The sequence below is a fragment of the Alexandromys fortis genome, unplaced genomic scaffold, assembly GCF_014885135.2.
Source record: "Alexandromys fortis isolate MF-2015 unplaced genomic scaffold, M_Fortis_MF-2015_v1.1 scaffold_7, whole genome shotgun sequence".
Taxonomy (NCBI): domain Eukaryota; kingdom Metazoa; phylum Chordata; class Mammalia; order Rodentia; family Cricetidae; genus Alexandromys; species Alexandromys fortis.
Window position 1 is genome coordinate 4,358,109 of NW_026067920.1, and position 23,141 is coordinate 4,381,249.

Genomic DNA, 23,141 nt, shown 5'->3' on the forward strand with positions numbered 1-23,141 from the left:
AGTGGTTTAAATAAGAATGATTCCAATAGGCTTACATATTTGAAGCTTAGTTACCAGGAAGTGGCACTATTGGAAAAAATTAGAAGGTTTAGGAAGTATGGTCTTGTTAGAGGAAGTATGTCTCTGGGAGTGGGCTTTGAGGTTTCAAAATCTCATGCCAAGCCCAGTGTCTCTCTTGGCCTATGGATCAGAATGTAGAAATGTTAGCTACTTCTCCAGCACCATGTCTGCCTGCGTGCTACCATACTCTTTACCATGATAGTAATAGTCTAACGTCTGAAATTGTAAGCAAGCACCCAATTAAATGCTTTCTTATATGAGGTTTGCATTGGTCATGGTGTCTCTTCACAGCAATAGAACAGTGTCTAAGAAGTTGGTGCCAAGGACTGGGGTATTATGTGACAGGCCTGGCCATGCTGTTTGTTTGGAAGAATATGGAAGATTTTGGACTAGAAAAGTGGTTGAACGCTTTCAGCAGGGTTTAATGGGCCACTCTAATAGGAGCGTGGAATACAGCAGTGGTGAGAGCCGTGCAAATTGTAACAGCTGAGCTCCAGGTTTCAGAGGGGAAGAATATTAGCAAGTGGCCTAGAGATTGATAAGAAAAAGAGCAGTTCCGCCAGCACAAGAAATCCAATTAGGTCAAATCAAACCAAATCAAAATGCCTATAGTTTTATTAAATAAGACACTCTCAGGTGACCAAGCGCATGGTGGGGAGACAGGGCAGCAGGGAGCCCATGCAAACCGGGAACCACGTGTTCCTCCTCTGGGAGCCCACTTAAATACCCTGTGGAAGTGGTTTGGCATGCTGGGATTTGGAGTCCAGAGCAAAGCAACTCCCAGGCCAGGGACTAGGGGCTATGCTCCCAACTTAACAGAGATCATTCTTGGGATGTTTTGGTAAAGAATGTGGCTTCTTTTTGCTCTTGTCCTAAAAAATCTGCATAAGGCTAAATTGAAGAGTTTTGGATTATTGGCATTAGCAGTAGAGATTTCAAGACAGCCTAATATTGACACTATATCATGTGGTTATTATCTATATTACATTCCCTGGCTCCCATAGGCTTGTACCCTATGTGTAACAGACCTGGCTATCCTGGAACTCACTCTGTAGACCAGGTTGGCCTTGAACTGGCAGAGATTTGCCTGATTCTGCCTCCTCAGTGCTGGGATTAAAGGCATGTGTCACCACCACCTGGCTAGTAATCACTCTTATACAGATTTATAATGAAAAGGAGCAAGATGGGCAAAGAGAAATACAAACTGTACAGTGTGAGGAGAAAAAAAACATCAAAAAACGTGATGTTGGAGCCGATTCCTGTGCTCAAGGAGTTAAAGAGCTTAAAGAAAAACCTGAAATTAAATGAAATAAAGGAAGGAGTGACCTCAGGGCAAAACCCCATACAGCTCAGTTTCCAATTTATAAAAAGGAATTAAAGAACAGCTTACGCTGTGAAGGAAACCATCAACATCAGGAAGTGTCAGGGACCAGCCCAGACATAAATCATTTCTTGTACCAGAGTGGAGGTGTGGGAATAAACGAAGACACAATTCACACGGCAGTATTGGGAGGGGAGTTTCAGAAATCACTCACAGCCTGAAATCTGAAGTCCTGAAATCACCTGTGTTTATTTTCCAAACAGCTTTTATATCAAGGTAAACTGATGGGGGGCAGGTAATACAAACTTCATTAGCATTGTCTCCTAGGTGGAGAGGGTGACTTAGATCACATCCTTGCCTATGCCTCTTTTATCGTGCAGATTGAAAGACACCACTTCCCCAGGTGACCTCATAATTTACAATAGAAGGAGCAGAACAACATTAGCATATCCTGGCACCAGTGGTTAGGATGGTGTCAGGTTGTTTTGCTATCAAAGAGCTAGGCAGCTACCTCTTGTGTGGAAAGTGCCTTGTAAGTTGCTCAGATTCTCTGACCGCCAGACAATGTGGAATCTGGGCCTGCATAATTTAACCCCCACAAGAAAGCTGATGCAAATGTAATTGAGCAAGGGGGCAAGTTCCAGTCCCAGCAAGCAGCAGAACTTGGCAGCTTCAGCCACAGCCATGCATTTCTGGCTTTAGAGTCAAGGATACAAGAAGAGGTTGTGGAATCTCCCTGTATAGCTAAGAAAAGCCACTGAGGCCAGATGTGTTTTAGGGGAGTAACTTCATAGAGGCCATTTATTGAACCTGTGAAGGTGAAGCCTGAATTGTGTTAGAGATCATAAGATGTTGGACATGCCAGAGTCATGGGATACTGTTGCAGGAGACTGTTCCTGGCTGCTCAGCCCTGAAATAACCACATAGAAACTATATTATTTGTAAGATGGTTTGGCCAATAGCTTAAGCATATTTCTGATTAACTCATCTTAAATTAACCCATTTCTGTTAATCTGTGTATAGACATGTGGCTGTGGCTTTCAAGGCAAAGTTCCAGTGCATCTGCTCCCAACAGCGGCTACATGGCATCTGCTGACTCCATCTTCTTTCTTCCAGAATTCAGTTTAGTTTTCCCTGCCTAGCTCTACTCTACCCCATCACAGGCCAAGATAGATTTCTTTATTAACCAATGGTATCAACTGCATACAGAGGGGAATCTCACATCACCTCCCTTTTCTGTTTAAATAAAAAGGAAGGTTTTTAACTTTAACATAGTAAAATTACATATAACAAAACAGGTATCAAACAAGAATTACAGTTACAACATTTATATCTATTTTATCTTTTATCATAACTAAGGAAAACTATCTATTCTTCAACTCCAACAAAGACTCCAGAAGGATATATTACCTAAGTAAACAGAAAATGCATTATAAGCAACTTCTAAAACTCTAGAATTGACAGAGACATCTTGTTGCCTAGACAGCTACCCAAAGTTCTTCTGTATCATTGGCCTATCCCTCTTCAGTCTACAGGCCCATAGATTCCAGCAGACTTTTACATGAAGCAGGAAATTTTAAAGACAGTTCTGCCTATAGTGGCAGTTTGTCAGTCACTTTCTTCTATGTACTGCAGAATGTCTGGCAGACTCTTTCATGAAGCAGGAACCCAGAAGAACTGTCTCACCTTCTTTAGGCAACTTCAGCAGTCATTTCTCTGTGGGTCCTGCATGTCCAGTTCATATATCAAAACATCATCAAGCAGTTCAGGCAAGAGCAGTTTCTTGCCCACATGGTTAACCAACTCTATAAAGAGCCTCTTCAATGTCCATTATCCTGGGCACCAATCTGTCGTAAGAGGCTGCTAGTTCACTTCCCAGCCACGTGGCAGCTCAGACCTGAAATAATCACACAGAAACTATATTATTTAAAACACTGCTTGGCCAATGACTCTAGCATATTTCTAGCAAGCTCTTACATATCAAATTAACCTATTTCTATTATATTTTACCAGAGGTTTGTGACCTACTGGCAAGGTTCCAACTGACAGCTTGCGTCTTTCTCCTCTGGTGGCTCCATGGCATCTCACTGGCTCTGCCTTCTTTTTCCCAGCATTCAGTGTAGCTTTCCCCACCTAGCTCTATTTTGCTAAGTCACTGGCAGAAACAGTTTCTTTATTCATTAACCAATAAAAGCAACACATAGACAGAAGGACTTCCTACACCAGAATACCAGCTAAACTGAGTTGTGGACTGGGTGTGGAACCTGCCTAACAGACAGAAGTATGTCATAATCAACAAAACTAAGAGAAGTTGGATATCTGAAGAGCTCTTTGACATCAAACATGGAGATACAGAATTTTTAGTTTGTGCTACTGGTTTTCAGTCTTGCTCTGGTCCAGTGTTTCCTTACTGTGTTCATTTTCCTCTCTTTTGGGATGCTAATGTATATTCTGTGCTATTGTATATTGGAAGTATGTGATCAGCTTTTCTATTTTTATTTTATAGAGGGTTACATTTAAGAAATTTTCATGACTCCTGATTTGGGTTGTAATTTCAGCACATCTATCTTCCAAAATTTTGTAAATATTTTAGATTTTTTTCATAAAATGTAAATTTTACATAAAAGTTGTATCCCTAATAAACATGTAATATATACTTAAAAAAAAAGAAATTTTCATGAATCTCAGAGACTTTGAATTTTGGACTTTTAAACAGTATTGAGATTATAAAGGACTATGGGGAATTTTAAAGGTGGACTGAAAGGATTTTTGAGTTATGATATGGCTACAAACCTTTGGGAACCAGGAAGGGGAATATGGTGGTTTGAATAAAAATTGCCCCAATAGGTTCATATATTTAAATGCTTAGTCATCAGGTAGTGGAACTATTTTAATGGATTAGAAGTATTACAAGTTATGGCCTTATTGAGGGAAGTGTGTCACTGGGCTTTGAGATTTTAAAAGCACATACCCAGCCCAGTGTCTCTCAACTTGGCTTGTGGATCAAGACTAGAACTCTCAGCTAGGCAATAGTTGTTCAGCCTTTAATCCTAGCACTTGGGAGGCAGAGGCAGGCAGATCTCTGAGTTCAAGGCCAGCCCAGTCTACATAGTGGTTCCAGGACAGCCAGGGCTACACAGAGAAAACCTGTCTTGAAAATAAAATTAAATGCTTTCTTTTGTAAGATTTGCTTGATCATGCTCTTCACAGCAATAGAACAGTGACTAAGACATGGACTCATGTAGGGAGGACAAGCATCGCACCTAATGTGTGTGTGTGTGTGTGTGTGTGTATGTGTCTTGGGGGGGGTTCAGAGTGCCATTGTTGTAGGATATTTTGATTATACTCTGACAGTCCCAAGACTAACAATAAAGTTTACCTTGAATCAAGTGGCAGAGCCAGCAACTCGCTGACTGGAATCAGTCATAGAGAAGCTAGCATTTTGAATAGAGAAGATGCACAGAAACGAAAGGGTGGGAGCTAGAGTTTAAGCTTACTTTTGGTTCTTAGATGAGGGGAGATATGTCTTTTGTGATATCTCTAGCCAAAAATGAAGGTCAGCTGGTCATTTCTCAGTTTCTCTGATCTAGCAGGTTTTCACCCCACCATCTGACTTCCAAGTCTTTGTTGGTAAATAGAATGAGAGAGACTTAACTTAAACCTTCATAAACCAGGCCCTGGAACCAGAAGCTCTGCAAGGCTGTGGCCTGTTGTCGGGGGTTTCTGTCCTGCCCAGTTCCTGCAATTGTTAAGTCCCAAAGGAATCACACAGAGGTCTACATTAACTCTAAACTGATTGGCCCATCAGCTCAGGCTTCTTATTGACTCTTATAACTTATATAGCCCATTATTCTTATCTGTGTTAGCCACATGGCTCAGTACTTTTTTCAGTGAGGCAGTCACATCTTGCTTTTTCTGTGGCTGGGCAAGAACTGCAGAAGAATGGGCTTCCTTCTTCCCAGAATTCTCCTGTTCTTATTGACCTACCTCTACTTCCTGTCTGGTTGTCCCACCTATACTTCCTGCCAGTGTTTATTTTAAATATAATTGACAGAATACAGACCATGGTCCCACACCACTTCCCCCTCTTTTTTTTTTTTTTTTTTTTTTTTTTTTAAAAAAAAGAAAACCAAGAACATCCATAGTCCATTTTTTGGGAATGTGGGCATAGTATTCCATGCTACTTCCTTCTGGTTGGGGGCACTGATAATCTTCCGGAGACCTAAAGAAAATTTAGAATTATGATCAAGTCTTGACTGGAATATCCTGTGAGGCTTGATCATCCCAGGCAGCATCTTGAATCTGTTTTGGATGTAGAACTCTGACATCTGGGCCATCTGTTCCTACTGGAGATTTCTCAGGTGGTCTTCCTTGATCAAACCTGATTTTTCTTAACTCAGAATGAATCCACAGCCTCTCATTTCCTGTGGAAACAAAAACAAAACCTCTTTCCAAAGTAACATATCTTTTGACTTCAATTTTGAAGTCAAGGTATTTTCAAAATAACTTTCTTTGATTAATTCAGCAGTGTTTATAAGCAAATATCTTTTAGCAGCTGTTGCTTCTTCCTCAGCATTTAAACAATTCAAAGAGAACACAATAACATACAGTATCCAGATTATCTATGTATTTTCCATCTTTATGTGGCTTTATTTTAACCTCCATTTCCTTTGTTTTTACTTTAATTTTTGGCTTTTTGAGACAGGGTTTTCTGTGTATCTTTGTTCTGAAACTCACTCTGTAGACCAGGCTGTCCTTGAACTCACAGAGATCCACCCATTTCTGCCTCCCAAATGCTGGGATTAAAGGTGTGTATCACCACACCTTGAATTCACAGAGGTCTGCCTGCCTCTGTCTCCCAAGTGTTGGGATTAAAGGTGTGTACCAGCAAACCCAACTACTCTCTTTATTTTTTTATTTTAAGGACTTCAACCTGTTTCTTTACTCTCCCAAGCTTGCAAATATTTTGAACACACTGTAAACCATTTAGAGGTTTTCTTCATCTTTGAATCTCTCTTTACTGTTTCTCTCTCTCTCTCTCTCTCTCTCTCTCTCTCTCTCTCTCTCTCTCTCTCTTTCTGACCATGTGAGTCTTTAATTTGCTAAGCAATATGGAGAGGATTAAAGCCATGGCTTTGACGGCTGGATCCAGTCCATTCCTTAGCTTTCTGAGATTCCAGCCTCATGGCTAAGGTACTGGCCAGAGTCATGTTTATTGCCACAACTCTATGGCGTTTCAAGGTCCCTGCCACCAACAGAAAGCATGCGGTCAACTTTTCATCAACACCATTTAAGTGTTTCGTGGCAGGACCTCTTTAAAGAGCTGCAAGGTTTTGCAGCTAAAGCTGAGTCAGGAAGCCTCTCTTAAATGAAAGCACTTGCCTCTAGAAAGCTGAGCTCACCTGAGAAAATGCTGCTAGGAATAAAAAATGCTTAATTCTATTCTTTTCTGTCTAGAATTACTTCCCAAGCTCTGTCAGGCTTTATGTGGATGCAATTGCCCCACGTTGGACACCATTTGTTGTCGGGAGTTTCTGTTCTGCCTGGTCCCCATAATTGTTAAGTCCCAAAGAAATCACACAGAGGTCTACATTAACTCTAAACTGATTGGCCTGTCAGCTCAGGTTTCTTATTAACTCTTATAACTTATATTAAGCCCATTATTCTTGTCTATGTTAGCCACATGGCTCAGTACCTTTTTCAGTGAGGCAGTCACATCTTGTTTATTCTGTGGCTGGGCAAGGACTGCTGAGGAGTTGACTTCCTCCTTTCCAGAATTCTGTTCTCATTGGCCTACCTCTACTTCCCGTCTTGTTGTCCCACCTATACTTCCTGCCTGGTTACAGGCCAATCAGCATTTATTTGAAATATAATTGACAGAATACAGACCATGGTCCCATACCAGTGGCCTGAGTGACTAATAGGGCATTGATTGAGTGGCCATGGGACTGTAGATAATAATTAAAATATCAGTAGATATATAGTGCAGCTTCTAAGCCAACAGAAAAACTGCATTTGGTGCTCCAATGCATGACATGACTACACAAATGGAGAAGTCATGCCAGCTGGCACCACTGCAGTCACTGTCTGGGCCTCTCCAAGAGCCATTCCCAGGACTCTGAAAAGTAGGCTTGTGCTTGGAAAATGTGGGTCTTGAGCCCCAATGGTGCTGTTGCTGTGGGAAAACGTAGAAGTCAGCAGATTTGGTGAGACACTTGGGAAGTTCTTAAAGAGAGAGTTAAATAATATTAAAAGAAAAATCTTTCCCATGTTAAGAATCGGGAATATCACAGTGCAGGAAGTTATGATTCTGTATAGTGGCTTACAAACGGAAAAAATAAATGAGAGGATGAACCACTTAGCTGAGATTGGCATAGTGGTGATTGTAATTATTATCAGTTTGGTAATTCATATTTTATCCTTAAAAAGTGGTTTGATAATTGTGCCAAATATGAAAATTTTACTGATAAAATACAAGTCTTAGAAAGACTACTATTGATAAGATACAAGCTTTAGAAAACTTATTAATAAAAATATTAAAAATTTGACAGATAAGATACAAGTCTTAGAAGGACTTACTGTTGATATGATACAAACTTTAGAAAGACTTACTACTGATAAAATAAAAACCTTAGAAAGACCTACTCATGAAAGTAAGAAAAATACTCAGACACAGACAGCTGATATTGGATCTCACACTTATGATGATACTTAGATAGGAGAAATGATTTCTAAAAATTTCAAGAAAAATCAAAATGTCAGATGTTTTAATTGTGGCAAAAAGGTCATTTGAAAAGGTATTATAGGTAAAAATGTTCCTAGAAACATTTTTTTTCTAGAGATAATTCAAAGAGGAAGTGTAACAAAGGTCAGCATTGGACTAATGAATGCAGATCAACAAGGGACAGGCAAGATAACCCTTTGCTATTGGGAAATGCCCCGAGGGGCATCCAGAAAGCACCTTCATCAAATTTGGTTCAGTCATTCCCTATCAGCATTGGAGAAACTCATCCACAGAGCAATTAAAAAACTTAATACCTGTTGTTAAAAACAACACTGCTCTGGATGTGAACAAAGACAGAACAGCTTCAATAGAGACAACAAAAAGCTCAGGAGAGACCATAAAACAAGTATTTTGGCAAACTTCCATAAAAGAACTAAAAAAAATGGCATTGAAAATAAGGGTTTCATAGACACAGGTGCAGATATAACAATAATTTCACCAAAATCTTAGCATCCAATTGGCCTCTTCAGGAAGTAAATGATCAACTTCTAGGGATTGGATCTTTATCTCAGTTAAATCAATGTGAAAGATAGGTCAAATGTATAGGACTAGAAAGATGGGAAAATTAAAATCATATGTGGCTAATATATCAATGAATTTATGAGGATGTGATTTGTTGCAATAATGGAAAACACAGATTAACATTCCTCCAATCTCAGAAACAAATCATAAAATAAAGAATACCTCTGAGAGAAGTATTAAAAGGTATTATGGAGAACAGCCACAGACTGTTCAGGTTGTACATGAGCAGGGCACAACAGCTGCTGATCTTTCAAAAGCACCAACAGCTCTACCTTTAAAATGGTTAACTGACAAACCTGTGTGGGTGGAACAATGGCCTCTGACATAAAAAAAAAATTACAGGCACTAAAACAGCTGGTACAGGATCAGTTAAATGCTTGACATATTGAAAAATTGACCAATCCTTGAAATTTTCTTATATTTGTAATTAAAAAGAAATTTGGAAAATGGAGAATGTTATCAGATTTAAGTGGTGATTCAGTTCAGTCAATGGGATCTTTAAAGCCTGGAGTTCCCTTGCCTTTTTTATTACCTAAGAGATGGTCTATTATACTGATTGATTTTAAAAACTGCTTTATTTTCACAGTATCTTTATAAGAACAGGATAGAAAAAATTTTGCCTTTACAATACCTACTTATAATAATTCTAGCCTGTTAAAATGTATCATTGGAAAATTCTTCCACAAAGAATGCTAAACAGCTCTACCTTATTTCAATATTTTGTATAACAGCCATTAGAACTAATTTGTAAAGTTTCCTCAATCTATAATTTATAATTATATTGATGATATATTACTGGCTGATTCAGATGCAAATACTTTAGAAAAAAAATGTTTGATGAAGTAAAGAAAATTTTGTCTTGTTGGGGATTACCAATTACTCCTGAAAAAATACAAAGAGGAGAATCTATTAATTATTTAGGATAAGATAGATTTACAGAAAATTCAACTACAAAAAGTCCAAGTCAGGGGAGATTGATTACAAACTCTAAATGATTTTTAAAAATTGCTAGCTTCTCTATGGCTAATTCTGGCCAGCTAATCACTATTTCTGCCCCTGATTCAAGGTAAATTTTATTGACAGTCTGGAGAGTCACAGAGTGATCAAAATTGGCCATAATAGGCAATCAAGGGCCAGACTAAGTAAGACTACTTTTCTTGAACAGATGTTTGCTCCCTACAGTTCATCCAAGGAATTGGTAAATTTCTTCGAGAATTAAAAATATGGAAAGATGCATAAAAATATTTTTAATTTCATTTAAATTACCCACAAGATACCTCTGGAATCCATCACAGTTCAAATCATGGGATTTCCACAGCTTTATGTGCTTTTCCTGGCAGAAACTATGTTCTGCTTCCAAAAGTAATCACTACCCTACCTTGGAAGACATTTCATTCTTGTTATTTTTCATGTGTTCTCTATTTCATAGTCTAAACAAGATAGTTTAGCTTATTATTGAACTGTGAGTAATTCAATAGTTTGTATACAGACTCTCAATCTTCTGTATCTTAGCCTTGATGTAATGACTCAGTTTGTATACTCTGCCATGGGTGGCATCTCTCCCAGTCAAGAGGCAGCCTTGATGTGATGACTCAGTTTGTATACTCTGCCATGGGTGGCATCTCTCCCAGTCAAGAGGCATCTGGTTGTTTGAAGGTGGCAACTGTCATAACCATGCATAAGTTTGATGCTTTCCTGGTTACTGATGAAGTGAATTGCTTTTCTCTAGTTATTGGCTATTAGTTTCTCTTTGAAACAATCTATCTAAGCCTCTAAAATGGTGTGTGTGTGTGTGTGTGTGTGTGTGTGTGTGTGTGTGTGTGTAGTGGGTAAGAAATCAGTTTTGGGGAGTCAGTTCTCCTTCCACCATGTGAGTCCCAGGGATGAAGCTCAGGTTATCAGACTTGTGCTTTTATCTATTACCTGCCCTTTGTCTAAGTTTTTTGTTTTTTCTTATTGACTTAAAGAACATCTTGATCTATTGTAGGTATAAGCCTGTAACCCATACCTCCTCCTTTCTGTCTCTTTCTTATGGATCGGGACCCCTTTTCTAGTTCTGAAAAACACATTCTTTCCCCCCCTCCTTTTGCTTATTTTAGTTTCAGCTACGCTTAGGGAAAGCCTGAAAACTCCACCACAAGTCAATTTGTATGCTTTATCGTTTTGATAAGCTGTAAGGGACTTTTTGTTCAATTAAGGGCTTTAGTTGAGAGTTGCTTGATAAGCAGATTAAATTATTTTAAATTATAAAATCTGTGTATGATAATGTTTCAATTTTTCAGGCTCGCCTCAAGGAACTGGAGCAAGAAGCCCATTTTGTTGCAGGAGAACAGTTTCTTATAATGAGTAATAATCAGCTTCGTGAGGTAAGACTCAATTTTATTTATTTGTTTTGAGACAGGGTCTCATTCTGTAGCCCACACTTACTCAGTAATCTAGGCTGTAATCATGACTCCAACCCATGTCAGTTCTCTTGCCCCGTCTTCCAAAGTACTGAGATTAATGCCAAGGACAACCATACCTAGCTGGTAATGTTAAGTTTTGTCCTTTCAAAACATTGTCTTACTCACGAATTAAAAGATGGTTTATTCTGAGTTTATAATATTGTCTAAAAGTGATGTTATTTATGTTCTCACAAGTATGAACATTTTGTGATACATTAAATAAAAGTCCTTCTAAAGAAGCTAAGCCTCTTTTCAGTGTATGTCTTCAGGCCAGTGGCTCTAAATGGGATGGTTATGTTCATTTTCTCAAATCTGAATCTTTCTCACACATGTGTATTGCTTTTGTTGAAGATCCTCTTTGGCAAGTTGAAGCTGCACCTGTTGAGTCAGAGGCAGCATCTTCCCAGAACTGGGCTACAGAAACAGCTGTCTACATCAGAGGCCATGGTAAGAGTCCAGCTTATCTTTCTAACATGCTCATGTATCTACACAAGGTACAAACTTTCTTCTGTGCTGGCAGCAGACCCTGTAGATAAGGTGATCCCATCCAAGGTTATGCTCCTGGCTGTGCACTGAGATGGGCAGGTAGCTGTCCTCCAGAAACATCTGATTGGCTATATTTCTGGAAAAGGATAATTTGATGCAATTTTGCTCTTTTTAAGAGTGTGTGTTGTGTATTTATGCATGTGAGAGAGTGTATGTGTGAGAGTGTGTATGTGTGCTTGTGTGTGTGTACATATTTGTGTGTCTGTACAGATGACTGTAGGTGCCTATGGAAGATTGGAGAGAAAGTTGGATCTAATGGAATTGAAGTTTCAGGCAATTATGAACCACTCAATGTGGGTGCTAGAAACTAAACTTGAGTCCCTTGTGAGAGCAGCAGTCACTCTTAGCCACAGAGGCATCCATCACTTTAGTTTCTGAATCTGACTCTTAACATAGCTTCTGGGGGCTCTAACTCAGGTTGTTAGGCTTATGTAACAAGCACTTTCAGCCATTCAGGTAACTCCTTGGCCCAATTTTGCTTTTTGTTTTGTTGTTTTTAGTTCAAGAACAATTTTGCTAGTGTTTAGAAGAAAACAGAACAGATAAGCCAGAAATCTCAGAAGCTGGCAGAAGAAGGGGGCCAAAGAAGAGGAAGAGAGAAAATCATGGCTTTTTGAGTTAGGCATGGAGGTCAGCAAGCAGCCAAATGGCAGACAAGCAGTCACATGGCAAAGAGATAATTTGACTTTTTCTGTTTTGTTGGTCTCCTTTTCCTTTTTATTCTTTTTTCTTTTTGTCTTAATAATCTAAGTAAAACTAGGCCCTATACTGATGAAGTGTTGTGATAATAGACACTCTTGTTCTGATTTTAATATAATGTAGCTATAGGTTTTTTATATATGGCCTTTATTATGTTGAGGTATGCTTCTTCTGTTTCTAGTTTCTTGAGAGCTTTTATCATGAAGAAATCTTGAGCCTTGTCAAAGATACTTTCTGTATCCATTGACATAACCATGTGATTTTTATTTGTTATATTGTATGATCTTTGTATCCCAAGAATGAAGCCAACTTGGTCATGGAACATGATATTTTGATGTGTTGTTAAACTTGGTTTGCAATTATTTTATAGAGTTTTTGTGACTATATTCATCAGGGGATCTGATTGTAGTTTTTTGATATGCTCTTAATCTGGTTTCAGTATCAAGGAAATACTAGCTTCACAAAATGAATTTTGTAGTATTTGTTCCTTTTCTAATTACTAGAACAGATTGAGACACATTAGCTCTTCTTTAAAGGTTTGGCAAAATTCTACAGTGAACTCCATGTATCTTGGGCTTTTCATTTTTTTCTTTGTGTATGCAATATGTATTACATGGTGCATACATGCCAATGTACAAGTGTGTGTGCCACGTGTGCACATGCATGGGCACATGCAAAGTGTCTTCCTCTATAATTCTGAAACTTAGTACTTTAGACAGGGTTTCTCCTGAACCAGAAAGCTCACCATTTCTGCTTGGTTGGCTGGCCAGAGAGTTCCCAGTATCCACCTGTTTCTGCCCCCAATGCTGGGATTCCAGGCACACACAGCCATGCCTGGCTTTTTATGTGGGTGCTGGGAATTTGAGTTCAGTTCCTCATGCTTGTACAGGAAGCACTCTTACCCATTAAGCCATCTCCCTAGTCACACTTCCTTCTTGGGTAGGAGATTCTATATTACTCTTTCAATCTTATTGCTTGTTATGGAGCTGTTTGTTTATATCCTTTTAGGTTTGTTTGAGTAGGTTGCATGTATTTAGGAATTGATCCTCTATTTTAAGAGTTTCCAGTGTTTGGGGATGTAAGTTTTCAAATTATTCCCTAGTGCTCTTCTGGATCTTATAGATATCACCCCTTTTCATCTTTAATTTTATTCATTTGGGTCTTCTTTGCATTTCTTTTGATTAGTTTGGTAAGTATTTGTTGATATTATTTATTTTTTAATTATCTTGATGATATTTCACATTGTTCTTTTAGTTCCTTTTTCATTTATTATTTTTTTCATCTGTTGCTTTTGGACTTGACTTGTCCTTATCTAATATATCTTGAAGTACATTATTAAATGATTTAGTTGAGATTCTCTGAGCTTTTAATATGAGCACTAAGATTTTAATAAGGAAAATGTGGTACATTTACACAATGGAATATTACTCAGTCTTAAAAAACGATGACCTCATGAAATTTGCAGGCAAATAGATGGAACTAGAAAAAAAATCATCCTTGACCTTCTTCCCACCTCATTCTCAGCAATCTCTGTGTTGCGAATCTGCCTCCTTCTTCCCATCCTTACTTTATCACCTTGTCCTCTGTCACTTAGGTCACTCAAGACCTCCTCCCCAGAGTCCAACTGCTTCTTATACATGCTAAAGCCATAGAAACATCATGGTGCTGCCCTGAAAGCATTTGCCATGTCATCCCATCACTTTCAGCATCACACAAAGCCCTAGACCATGTTTCCAGTCCATAGGTCTGGGTCTAGCCTTTGGCTGTGGCACTCCTAAACTGCCCTTGGTTTTCACTACAGACTTTTTTGATAGGCCCTAGACTGCCAGCAGATTTTTGTCTGGTAGTTTATAATTGTCAGTTTAAATATCATTTTATGAATATCCTCATAGCTGGGTGTAATGGCTCATGCCTTTAATCCCAGTACTTCAGAGGCAGAGGCAGGCTGATCTCTGTGAGTTCAACACCAGTCTGGTCTACAAAGCAAGTTCCAGGACAGCCAAGGCTATACAGAGAAACCCTGTCTTGGACCCCCGCACACACACACACACACACACAAAAGAATACTCTGACTATAGTAAGGCCCGTAGGCACTTTCTGTGTCTGTGTTATTAATTTTACTTTCTACATACAACTTGCCATAATTTAAATTTAAATTAAATCTAAATTTTATCTTGGCTGTTTACTTTCTTGTTTTTTGTTGTTGTTGTTTGTTTGTTTGTTTGTTTTTCGAGACAGGGTTTCTATGTAGCTTTGGTGCCTGTCCCGGAACTAGCTCTTGTAGACCAGGCTGGCCTCGAACTCCCAGAGATCCGCCTGCCTCTGCCTCCTGGGATTAAAGGCGTGCGCCACCACCGCCCGGCAGCTGTTTACTTTCTTATTCCATAGAATGTAGTCAAGTCCTCAATTTGTTTTCAGAATGAAAATAGCCTAATATTAGTGTCCAATGAGGCTGCTTCAAATCCCTGTTCATCAGGCATTAAGGTAGCAGGTATTCCTGAAAATTGAGTCCTGTCTTGTCAAGGATACTCTAATGCGCGAAACAATCCCACACCAGTTAGAATTTAAAGGAGTATTTATTTTGGGGGGTAAAACTCACAAAAACCAACCATCAGGAAAGGAGCTTAGTCACTGGAGCAGGTGCTGGAACCAAGAGAGTGCGCTGAGGCTGGCCGCTCTTTTTTTAAAGATAAATAGACCACGGGCCCCAGCAGGCTGGTATTTCAGCAGCTATTGGCTGAAGGAGCAGAAGGCGCTCCCACAGCACAGTGGGCTCGTACTTCAGCGGCTATTGGCTGAAGGAGCGGAAGGTCCTCCTGCAGCAATAAGCCATTTTAGGTCTTACCTCTATAAAAGAGAGATAGGCAGTGTGCCCTAAAGCTCTAGCAGTTTGCCCACTGAAAAAGTCACTTCCTATGTAGTTTGCTCTACTTAGATGTTTTTACCTGGTTGGAAATTGTGGTAGTTTGAAAGAAAATGGCACTGGGTGGTGGTGACACATGCCTTTAATCCCAGCACTTGGGAGGCAGAGGCAGGCAAATCTCTGTGAGTTCAAGACTAGCCTGATCTACAAAAGTGAGTCCAGGACAGCCAGGGCTGTTAGATAGAGAAACCCTGTCTCAAAAAACAAAAGGAGAGAGAGAGAGAAGAAAGAAAGAAAATGGGCCCTGAAGGGAGTGGCATTATTAGAAGGTGTGACTTTGTTGATATGGAATGGAATGTTTGTAGGTATGTTCTTATTGAAGGAGGTGGGCTTTGGGGGTTCATATATGCTCAAGTCACATCCAGTGACATAGTCCAATTTCTGTTGCCTTCTGATCAAGATGCAACTAGCACCATGATTGTGTGCATGCCAGCATGCTCCTTATCATAATGATAATGGACCGAATCTTTGAACCGTAAACAAACGAGCCTAATTAAAAGTTTTCCTTTATAAGCATTGCTTGGTAGTAGTGATGCTAGCCTTTAATCCCAGCACTCAGGAGGCAGAGGCATGTAGATCTCTGTAAGTTCAAACCCAGCCTGGTCTACAGACTAAGTTCCAAGACAGCCGGAGCTGTTACACAGAGAAACCCTGTCTTGAAAAAAAAAAATTAAATAGTTGTCGAGGTCATGGTATCTCTTCACAGCAATAGAAACTCTAAAGTTGGTACTGGGTTCTAGGGTATTTCTGTGATAGATTGGGTCATGTTTTTGTTTGAAGAAGTATGGAGTTCGGGTTAGGAAAGCAGTGGAAGCTTTTAAGCACTGCTTAATTAGCAATACAGTAGGAGCGTGGAAGACAGAGGTGCTGAGAGTTAGGTCAACTGGGGCTGAAATGACTCGAGATTTCAGAGAAGAATTTGAGTATGTTGCCTAGAGATTATTCTTGTGATATTTTGGTGAAGAAAGTGGGTGCCTTTGCCCTTGTCCAAAGTGTCTGTCTCAGGCTAAAGTGAAGAGTTTTGAGTTAATTCCATTGGCAGTAGAAATCTCAAAACAGCCTAGTATGGAATCTATCTTGTGTGAAGATTTATAATGAAAAGGAGCAAGCTGAGCAGGGTAAATTACAAATTTTTTTGCTTTTTTTAATTTATTAGATTTCTTTTTTTTTAAAAAAAAATACCAATCCAAATTCCTACTCCCTCTCCTCCTCCCACTCCCTCCACACATCCTCCCATCCCATCCTCATCTAATCCTAAGAGATGGTAAAGCACATTGCTTTGGGAAAGGTCCAAAGTCCCCCTACTATATCTAGACTGAGCTAGGTATACATCCAAAGAGAATAGGATCCCAAAAGGCCAGTACATGCAGTAGAAATAAATCCTGGTGCCACTACCGGTGGCCCCTCAGTCTGCCCCAGTCATGCAACTGTCATCCACATTCAGAGGGACTAGTCTGGTCCTATGCTTGTTCCTTCCCAGTCCAGCTGGAGTTGGTGAGTTCCTATTATCTCAGGCAAACTGTTTCAATGGATGAACCCTCCATGGTCTTGACCTCTTTGCTCATATTCTCACTCCTTCCACTCTTCAACTGGACCTTGGGAACTCAGTCCAGTGTTCTGATGTGGGTCTCTGCCTGTTTCCATCTGTTGTTGGACAAAGGTTCTATGGTGATACATAAGATATTTATCAGTCTCACTATAGGCAAGTCAAGATCAGGCCCCCTCTCCTCTATTGCTTAGGATCTTAGGCAAGGTCATCCTTGTGGATTCCTGAGAATTTCTCTAGAGCCAGGTTTTCGCTAACCCTATAATGGCTCCCTCAATCAAAATATCTCTTTTTTTGCTTTCATCACTGTCCATCCTCCATCTCGACTATCCCATCCCCTCAAGTTCTCCACAACCCTCTTCTTCTCCCCTCCTCTTTCCTTTCTACCCTTCCTTCTCCCTGCGCCCCCATGCTCCCAGTTTTGTCAGGCGATCTTGTCTGTTTCTAATTTTCAGGTGGGTCTATATATGTTTTTCTTTGGGTTCACCTTATTACTTAGCTTCTCCAGGATCATGAACTATAGGCTCAATGTCCTTTGTTTATAGCTAGTATCCACTTATGAGTGAATACATGCCATATTCATCTTTTTGGGTCTGGGTTATCTCACCCAGGATAGTGTTTTCTAATTCCATCCATTTGCATGCAAAATTCAAGAAGTCATTGGGTTTTTTGTTTTTTGTTTTGTCTTTTGATTTTTTACCAGTAAGTAGTACTCTAATGTGTAAATGTGCCACATTTTCTTTATCCATTCCTCAGTTGAGGGGCATCTAGGTTGTTTCCAGGTTCTGGCTATAACAAATAATGCTGCTATGAACATAGTTGAACAAATGCTTTTGTAGTATGATTGAGCATCTTTTGAGTATATGCCCAAGAGTGGTATTGCTGGAATTGCTGGATCCTGAGGTACGTTGAGTCCCAATTTTCTGAGAAACTGCCATACTGATTTCCAAAGTAGTTGTAAAAAAAAAAAAAAAAAAAACCAAACAAACAAAAAAACCTAGGGCTAGATGGTTTTAGTGCAGAATTCTACCAGAACTTCCAAGAAGAGCTAATACCTATACTCCTCAAAGTGTTCCACATAATAGAAACAGAAGGGATGTTGCTAAACTCTTTTTATCAGGCTATAGTTACCCTGATACCAAAACTACACAAAGACTCAACCAAGAAAGAGAATTACAGACCAATCTCATTCATGAACATAGACGCAAAATTCTCAATAAAATACTGGCAAACTGAATCCAAGAACACATCAAAAAAAAATCATCCACCATGATCAAGTCGGCTTCATCCTAGAGATGCAGGGCTAGTTCAACATACAAAAATCTATCAATGTAATCCATTATACAAATAAACTGAAAGAAAAAAAACTCATATGATCGCTTCATTAGATGCTAAAAAAAAATTGACAAAATCCAGCACCCCTTCATGATAAAGGTAGTGGAGAGATCATGGATACAAGGAACATATCTAAATATAATAAAAGCAATATACAGCAAGCTGACAGCTAACATCAGATTAAATGGAGAGAAACTCAAAGCAATTCCACTAAAATCAGGAACAAGACAAGCTGTCCACTCTCTCCATATCTCTTCAACATAGTTCTTGAAGTTTTAGCAATAGCAATAAGACAACAAAAGGAGATCAAGGGGATTCAAATTGGAAAGAAAGAAGTAAAATTTTTGTTATTTGCAGATGATATGATAGTGTATATAAGTGACCCCAAACTCTACCATAGAACTCCTATAGCTGATAAATACCTTCAGTGATGTGGCAGGATATAAGATCAATTCAAAAAATGCAGTAGCCCTCCTAGACGCAAATGATAAAGAAGCTGAGAGGGAAATCAGAAAAACCATCACCTTTCACAATAGCCACAAATAACATAAAATATCTTGGGGTAACACTAACCAAAGAAGTGAAAGACCTATTTGACAAAAACTTTAAGTTTTTGAAGAAAGAAATTGAAGAAGATACAAGAAAATGGAAAGACCTCTCATGCTCTTGGATAGGAAGGATCAACATAGTAAAAATGGCAATCCTATCAAAAGCAATCTGTAGATTCAATGCAATTCCCATCAAAATCCCAACACAATTCTTCACAGACCTTAAAAGAACAATAATAAACTTCATATGGAAAAACAAAAAACCAAGGATAGCCAAAACAATCATGTACAATAAAATAACTTCTGGAGGCATCACCATCCCTGACATCAATCTCTATTACAGAACTACAGTAATGAAAATAGCTTGGTATTGGCATAAAAACAGAGATGTTGACCAATGGAATCGAATTGAGGACCCAGATATTAATCCACACACCTATGAAAACCTAATTTTTGATGAAGAAACTAAAATTATACAATGGAAAAAAGAAAGCATCTTCAACAAATGGTGCTGGCATAACTGAATGTCAACATGTAGAAGAATGAAAATAGATCCATATCTATCACCATGCACAAAATTCAAGTCCAAATGGATTAAAGACCTCAATATGAATCCAATCACACTGAACCTGATAGAATAGAAAGTGGGAAGTAGCCTTCAATGCATAGGCACAGGAGACCACTTCCTAAATATAACCCCAGTAGCACAGACACTGAGAACAACAATAAATAAATGGGACCCCCCTGAAACTGAGAAGCTCCTGAAAAGCAAAGGACACAGTCAATAAGACAAAAAGGCAGCCTCCTGAATGAGAAAAGATCTTCACCAACCCCACATCAGACAGAGGACTGATCTCCAAAATATATAAAGAACTCAAGAAATTAGACATTAAAATTCTAAATAACCCAATTTAAAAAATGGGGTTCTGAACTTAACAGAGAATTCTCAACAGAACAGTCTCAAATGGCCAAAAGATATGTAAGGAAATGTTCAACATCCTTAGCTGTCAGGGAAATGCAAATCGAAACAACTCTGAGATTCTATCTTACACCTGTCAGAATGCCTAAGATCAAAAACACTAATGATAGCTTATGCGGAGACTATGTGGAGTAAGGGGAACACTCATCCATTGTTGGTGGGAATGCAAACTGGTACAAAATAAAATTTTTGAAGAGAAAAAGAGCACCAGGAAGTGTAATGGAGCTAAGTTTTGTTTTCAAGGAGATAAATAGATTAAGAAAATAAGTAAAGGAAGTGGTGACTTCAGGGCAAGTCACCAGCTAAATTTCCAATCTGTGAAAAGCAATTAAAGAAAAGCTTAGAGTCAAATGTGGTGGTGCTTGCCATTAATCCAAACACTCAGAAGGCAGAGGCAGGGGCTCTCTGAGTTTAAGGCCAGCCATTTCTACAGAGCAAGTTCAAGGACAGCCAAGTTTAAGTTTAGGCAGTGAAGAAAACTATGGAAAATAGAAAGCTGATGGTGAAGATGTAACTGAAGATTTTTGGGTTTGAGGCCACCCTGGTCTACAGTGTCAAGTTCCAGAACAGCTAAGCTTAGGAAGTAAAGGTAAAAATCAAAAGCATAAAGCTTGTAAAGATGTAATTGAATGAGGGGGCCATCTTCCAGCCCCAGAAGCAGCAGAATTTGGCAACTTTGGCCACGTAGTTCTGGCTTTGGAGTTAAGGATAGAAGAAACAGGTTATGGAATTTTTCTCTGCACCTAAGGAAAATAGTTGAGGCCAGGCATTGACAGGCGTGTCCCTGAGTAGGGCCTAAAGAGGCAGTTTCATGAAGCTGTGAAGTTCAAGCCTTGATTTTCTTGAAGACCCCAGGATGTTAGAGAGTCATAGGATACTTGTTGATGAAAGCTTCTAACAGACAGTGGAACCAGCCAAGAGCAAGAAATGTGTTGCAGTCAACACCACACTGAAAAGAGTTGGGGTTCTAAAGAATGCTTTGACATCACATGAGATAAAAAGTTTGGAGTTTGCCCAGATGGTTTTTGGTCCTGCTTTGGTTCAGTATTTCCTCACTGTGCTCACTTTCCTATATTTGGAATGCTAATGTGTATATATATCTCCAGGGCGTTATATATTGGAAGTATGGGATCTGCTTTTTGATTTTGATTTTACAAGGGGTTACAGTTAAAGAGACTGTGTGAATCTCAGAAGAGACTTTGAACTTTAGACTTTTAAATGTTTGAGACTGTAATAGACTATGAGGACTTTTGAAGTTGAACTGAATGCGTTTTTGCATTATGATATGGCTACAGGCATTTGGGGCCAGGAAGTAGAATGTGGTGGTTTGAAATAAAATGGCCCTAAAGGGAGTTGCACTATTGGGAGGTGTGACTTTGTTGGTATTGTATGGTATGTTTGTAGGTATGTTCTACCTACAAAGACAGAAAGCTGTGATAGTACCATATAACTGCTGTTGTGGCAAGAAATAAATATCTCAGTTTCCTAGTAGGTCCTGCTCCTTTTCAGACCCTGAGCTCTGTCTACCACTACAGGCTACTTTTTCCTCTTTTTGTTTTTTTCCATGCTATTTTGTTTTATTTTTTAATGGTATTTATTATTATTATTATTACTACAAATTTTCACCTCCTCTCAATTCCCTCCCCCTTTCCCCATTTCCCCTCCTCCTCCCTCTCCAGTCCAAAAAGCAGTCAGGGTTCCCTGCCCTGTGGGAAGTCCAAGTTCCTTCCCCTTCCATCCAGGTCTAGGAAGGTGAGCATCCAAACAGACTAGGTTCCCACACAGCCAGTACTTCCAGTCAGCTTATTAGGATCAGTACTGTGTGTTCAATGCTATAGCTTTAGGATTCAAAGCTTGTGTCACCTCCATGAAGTTTCATCCAGATTTCTGAGTCAAATTTTGGATGCTACTATAGTATGGGCTTTATGTATGGAGGCCTCTGTCTTACTCATTTTTGTAGGATTTAGATTTTGCTAATTTAAGTTCTGAAGAAGACTCTTATTTCTCAGGTCATGTGAAATAATTTAGCTCCTGGATAGATAGCAGAATTACTTTGTAAAGGGTTGGTATTAAGACACTTGATAATCTCAGTTTTCTATGAGTCTTCATTTTGAAAAATATATTAAATTACATCATTTATTACTAGAACACTCTCCAGTTGAAAGTAAACATTTGAATTGTTGAAATGAAGACACTATATTGGTAATAAATATTTTCATTTTTTAGTTAAATTCTCTGCAAGACCTTCACCCATTACCCAAGATAATTTTGGAATATAGACAAGTAAGTTGACCCTGTGTGTGTTGTGTGTAAATTGTTTGTGATGAAGGAAAACTATCCAACCCTGTCTCTATTCACAACCATATTTGCTGACGCTTGTTAACAGTGTTCTAAAGAGATAAAATTTCCTCAACCAATTTCATGTCAGCCTTGCTTCTTCATATCCTGATGTCATCTTACTCACGTCTGAGTCTGCTTTGTCCAGCACTGGGAGCCCAAGGGGTCATATGTGGAAGGAGACTGATGGCATGTTCCTCTGTCTCTTCAAGTGAGAATAAGATTTTTACTAATTCTCACAAAGTCCTATCATTCCCCCTGGTTTCCAGGCTTCAAGACAGTGATGTTTACTGGGGGGTTACTGGCATGCCCCCTTTCCTCTTTTAGTTATTAATGTTTTCTCTGTTCACATACCTGTCCTTTATTTCATGATTTCTGTTACCCATCAATCACATTTACAAACCAAACAACAATGTAATTGTTTACTGAGTCCCTGTCCTGCAGAAATACACTGGTTCCAAACCAGCCATCATCCTGGAGTCATGTAAGGGTTGGGAAAGAACTAGAAAGGGCCCACTGCTGAGGACACTGAGATAAGCATTTGAGCTTTGCAACTTCTCTGAAGCTTAGAAATACTGCAGAATAACAGACTGGCATCTTTCTTTGTGGACCTGTGTTATTCCATCCTGGCACTACTTAAGGTTGTCCAAGGTGGATTCTGCACTACATGTCCAGCCCTATGTAAACTGCTGCTCTGCAGTTGGTGTCTTTGAGTTCTTAAACAAGTTTAAGAAGGTAACTATTCTTGTCTTTATGCTGTAGGTTCACAAGATCAAGTCAACTTTTGTAGACGGATTACTAGCTTATATGAAAAAGGTAACAAAGCTTTACAAAAGAAAATTGGGATTAGAAGTAAGGTTTATTTTGAGTTCAGATACATATGCCATTTTTACAATCCCAGTAAAGGAGGAAAAGTTCATTATTCTTGGAACTACGGACTGTGGTCATATTATTCAATCTTTGAACAGGTTATTATTATGCCTTTAGATTCTCCATACATGAGGCAGTTCAGCAGCTAGCCTGCTTTCACATCTACTGTCGTGTCTTCTTATGGAGTCATTTGAGGCTCTCAGAATCCTCTAGAGGAACATACATAT

At 39.1% G+C, this 23,141-nt stretch overlaps 1 protein-coding gene across 1 annotated transcript in view; it reads left to right on the plus strand.

The window, feature by feature from the left end:
• The window catches only part of Poln (DNA polymerase nu), a 131,983-nt gene that overhangs the window by 32,681 nt on the left and 76,161 nt on the right, over positions 1-23,141 (plus strand). The window contains exons 10-13 of the mRNA XM_050140848.1: positions 10,970-11,053; positions 11,483-11,578; positions 21,934-21,990; positions 22,807-22,860. Coding sequence (XP_049996805.1) covers positions 10,970-11,053; positions 11,483-11,578; positions 21,934-21,990; positions 22,807-22,860 — 291 coding nt within the window. The remainder of the gene's footprint in view (positions 1-10,969; positions 11,054-11,482; positions 11,579-21,933; positions 21,991-22,806; positions 22,861-23,141) is intronic.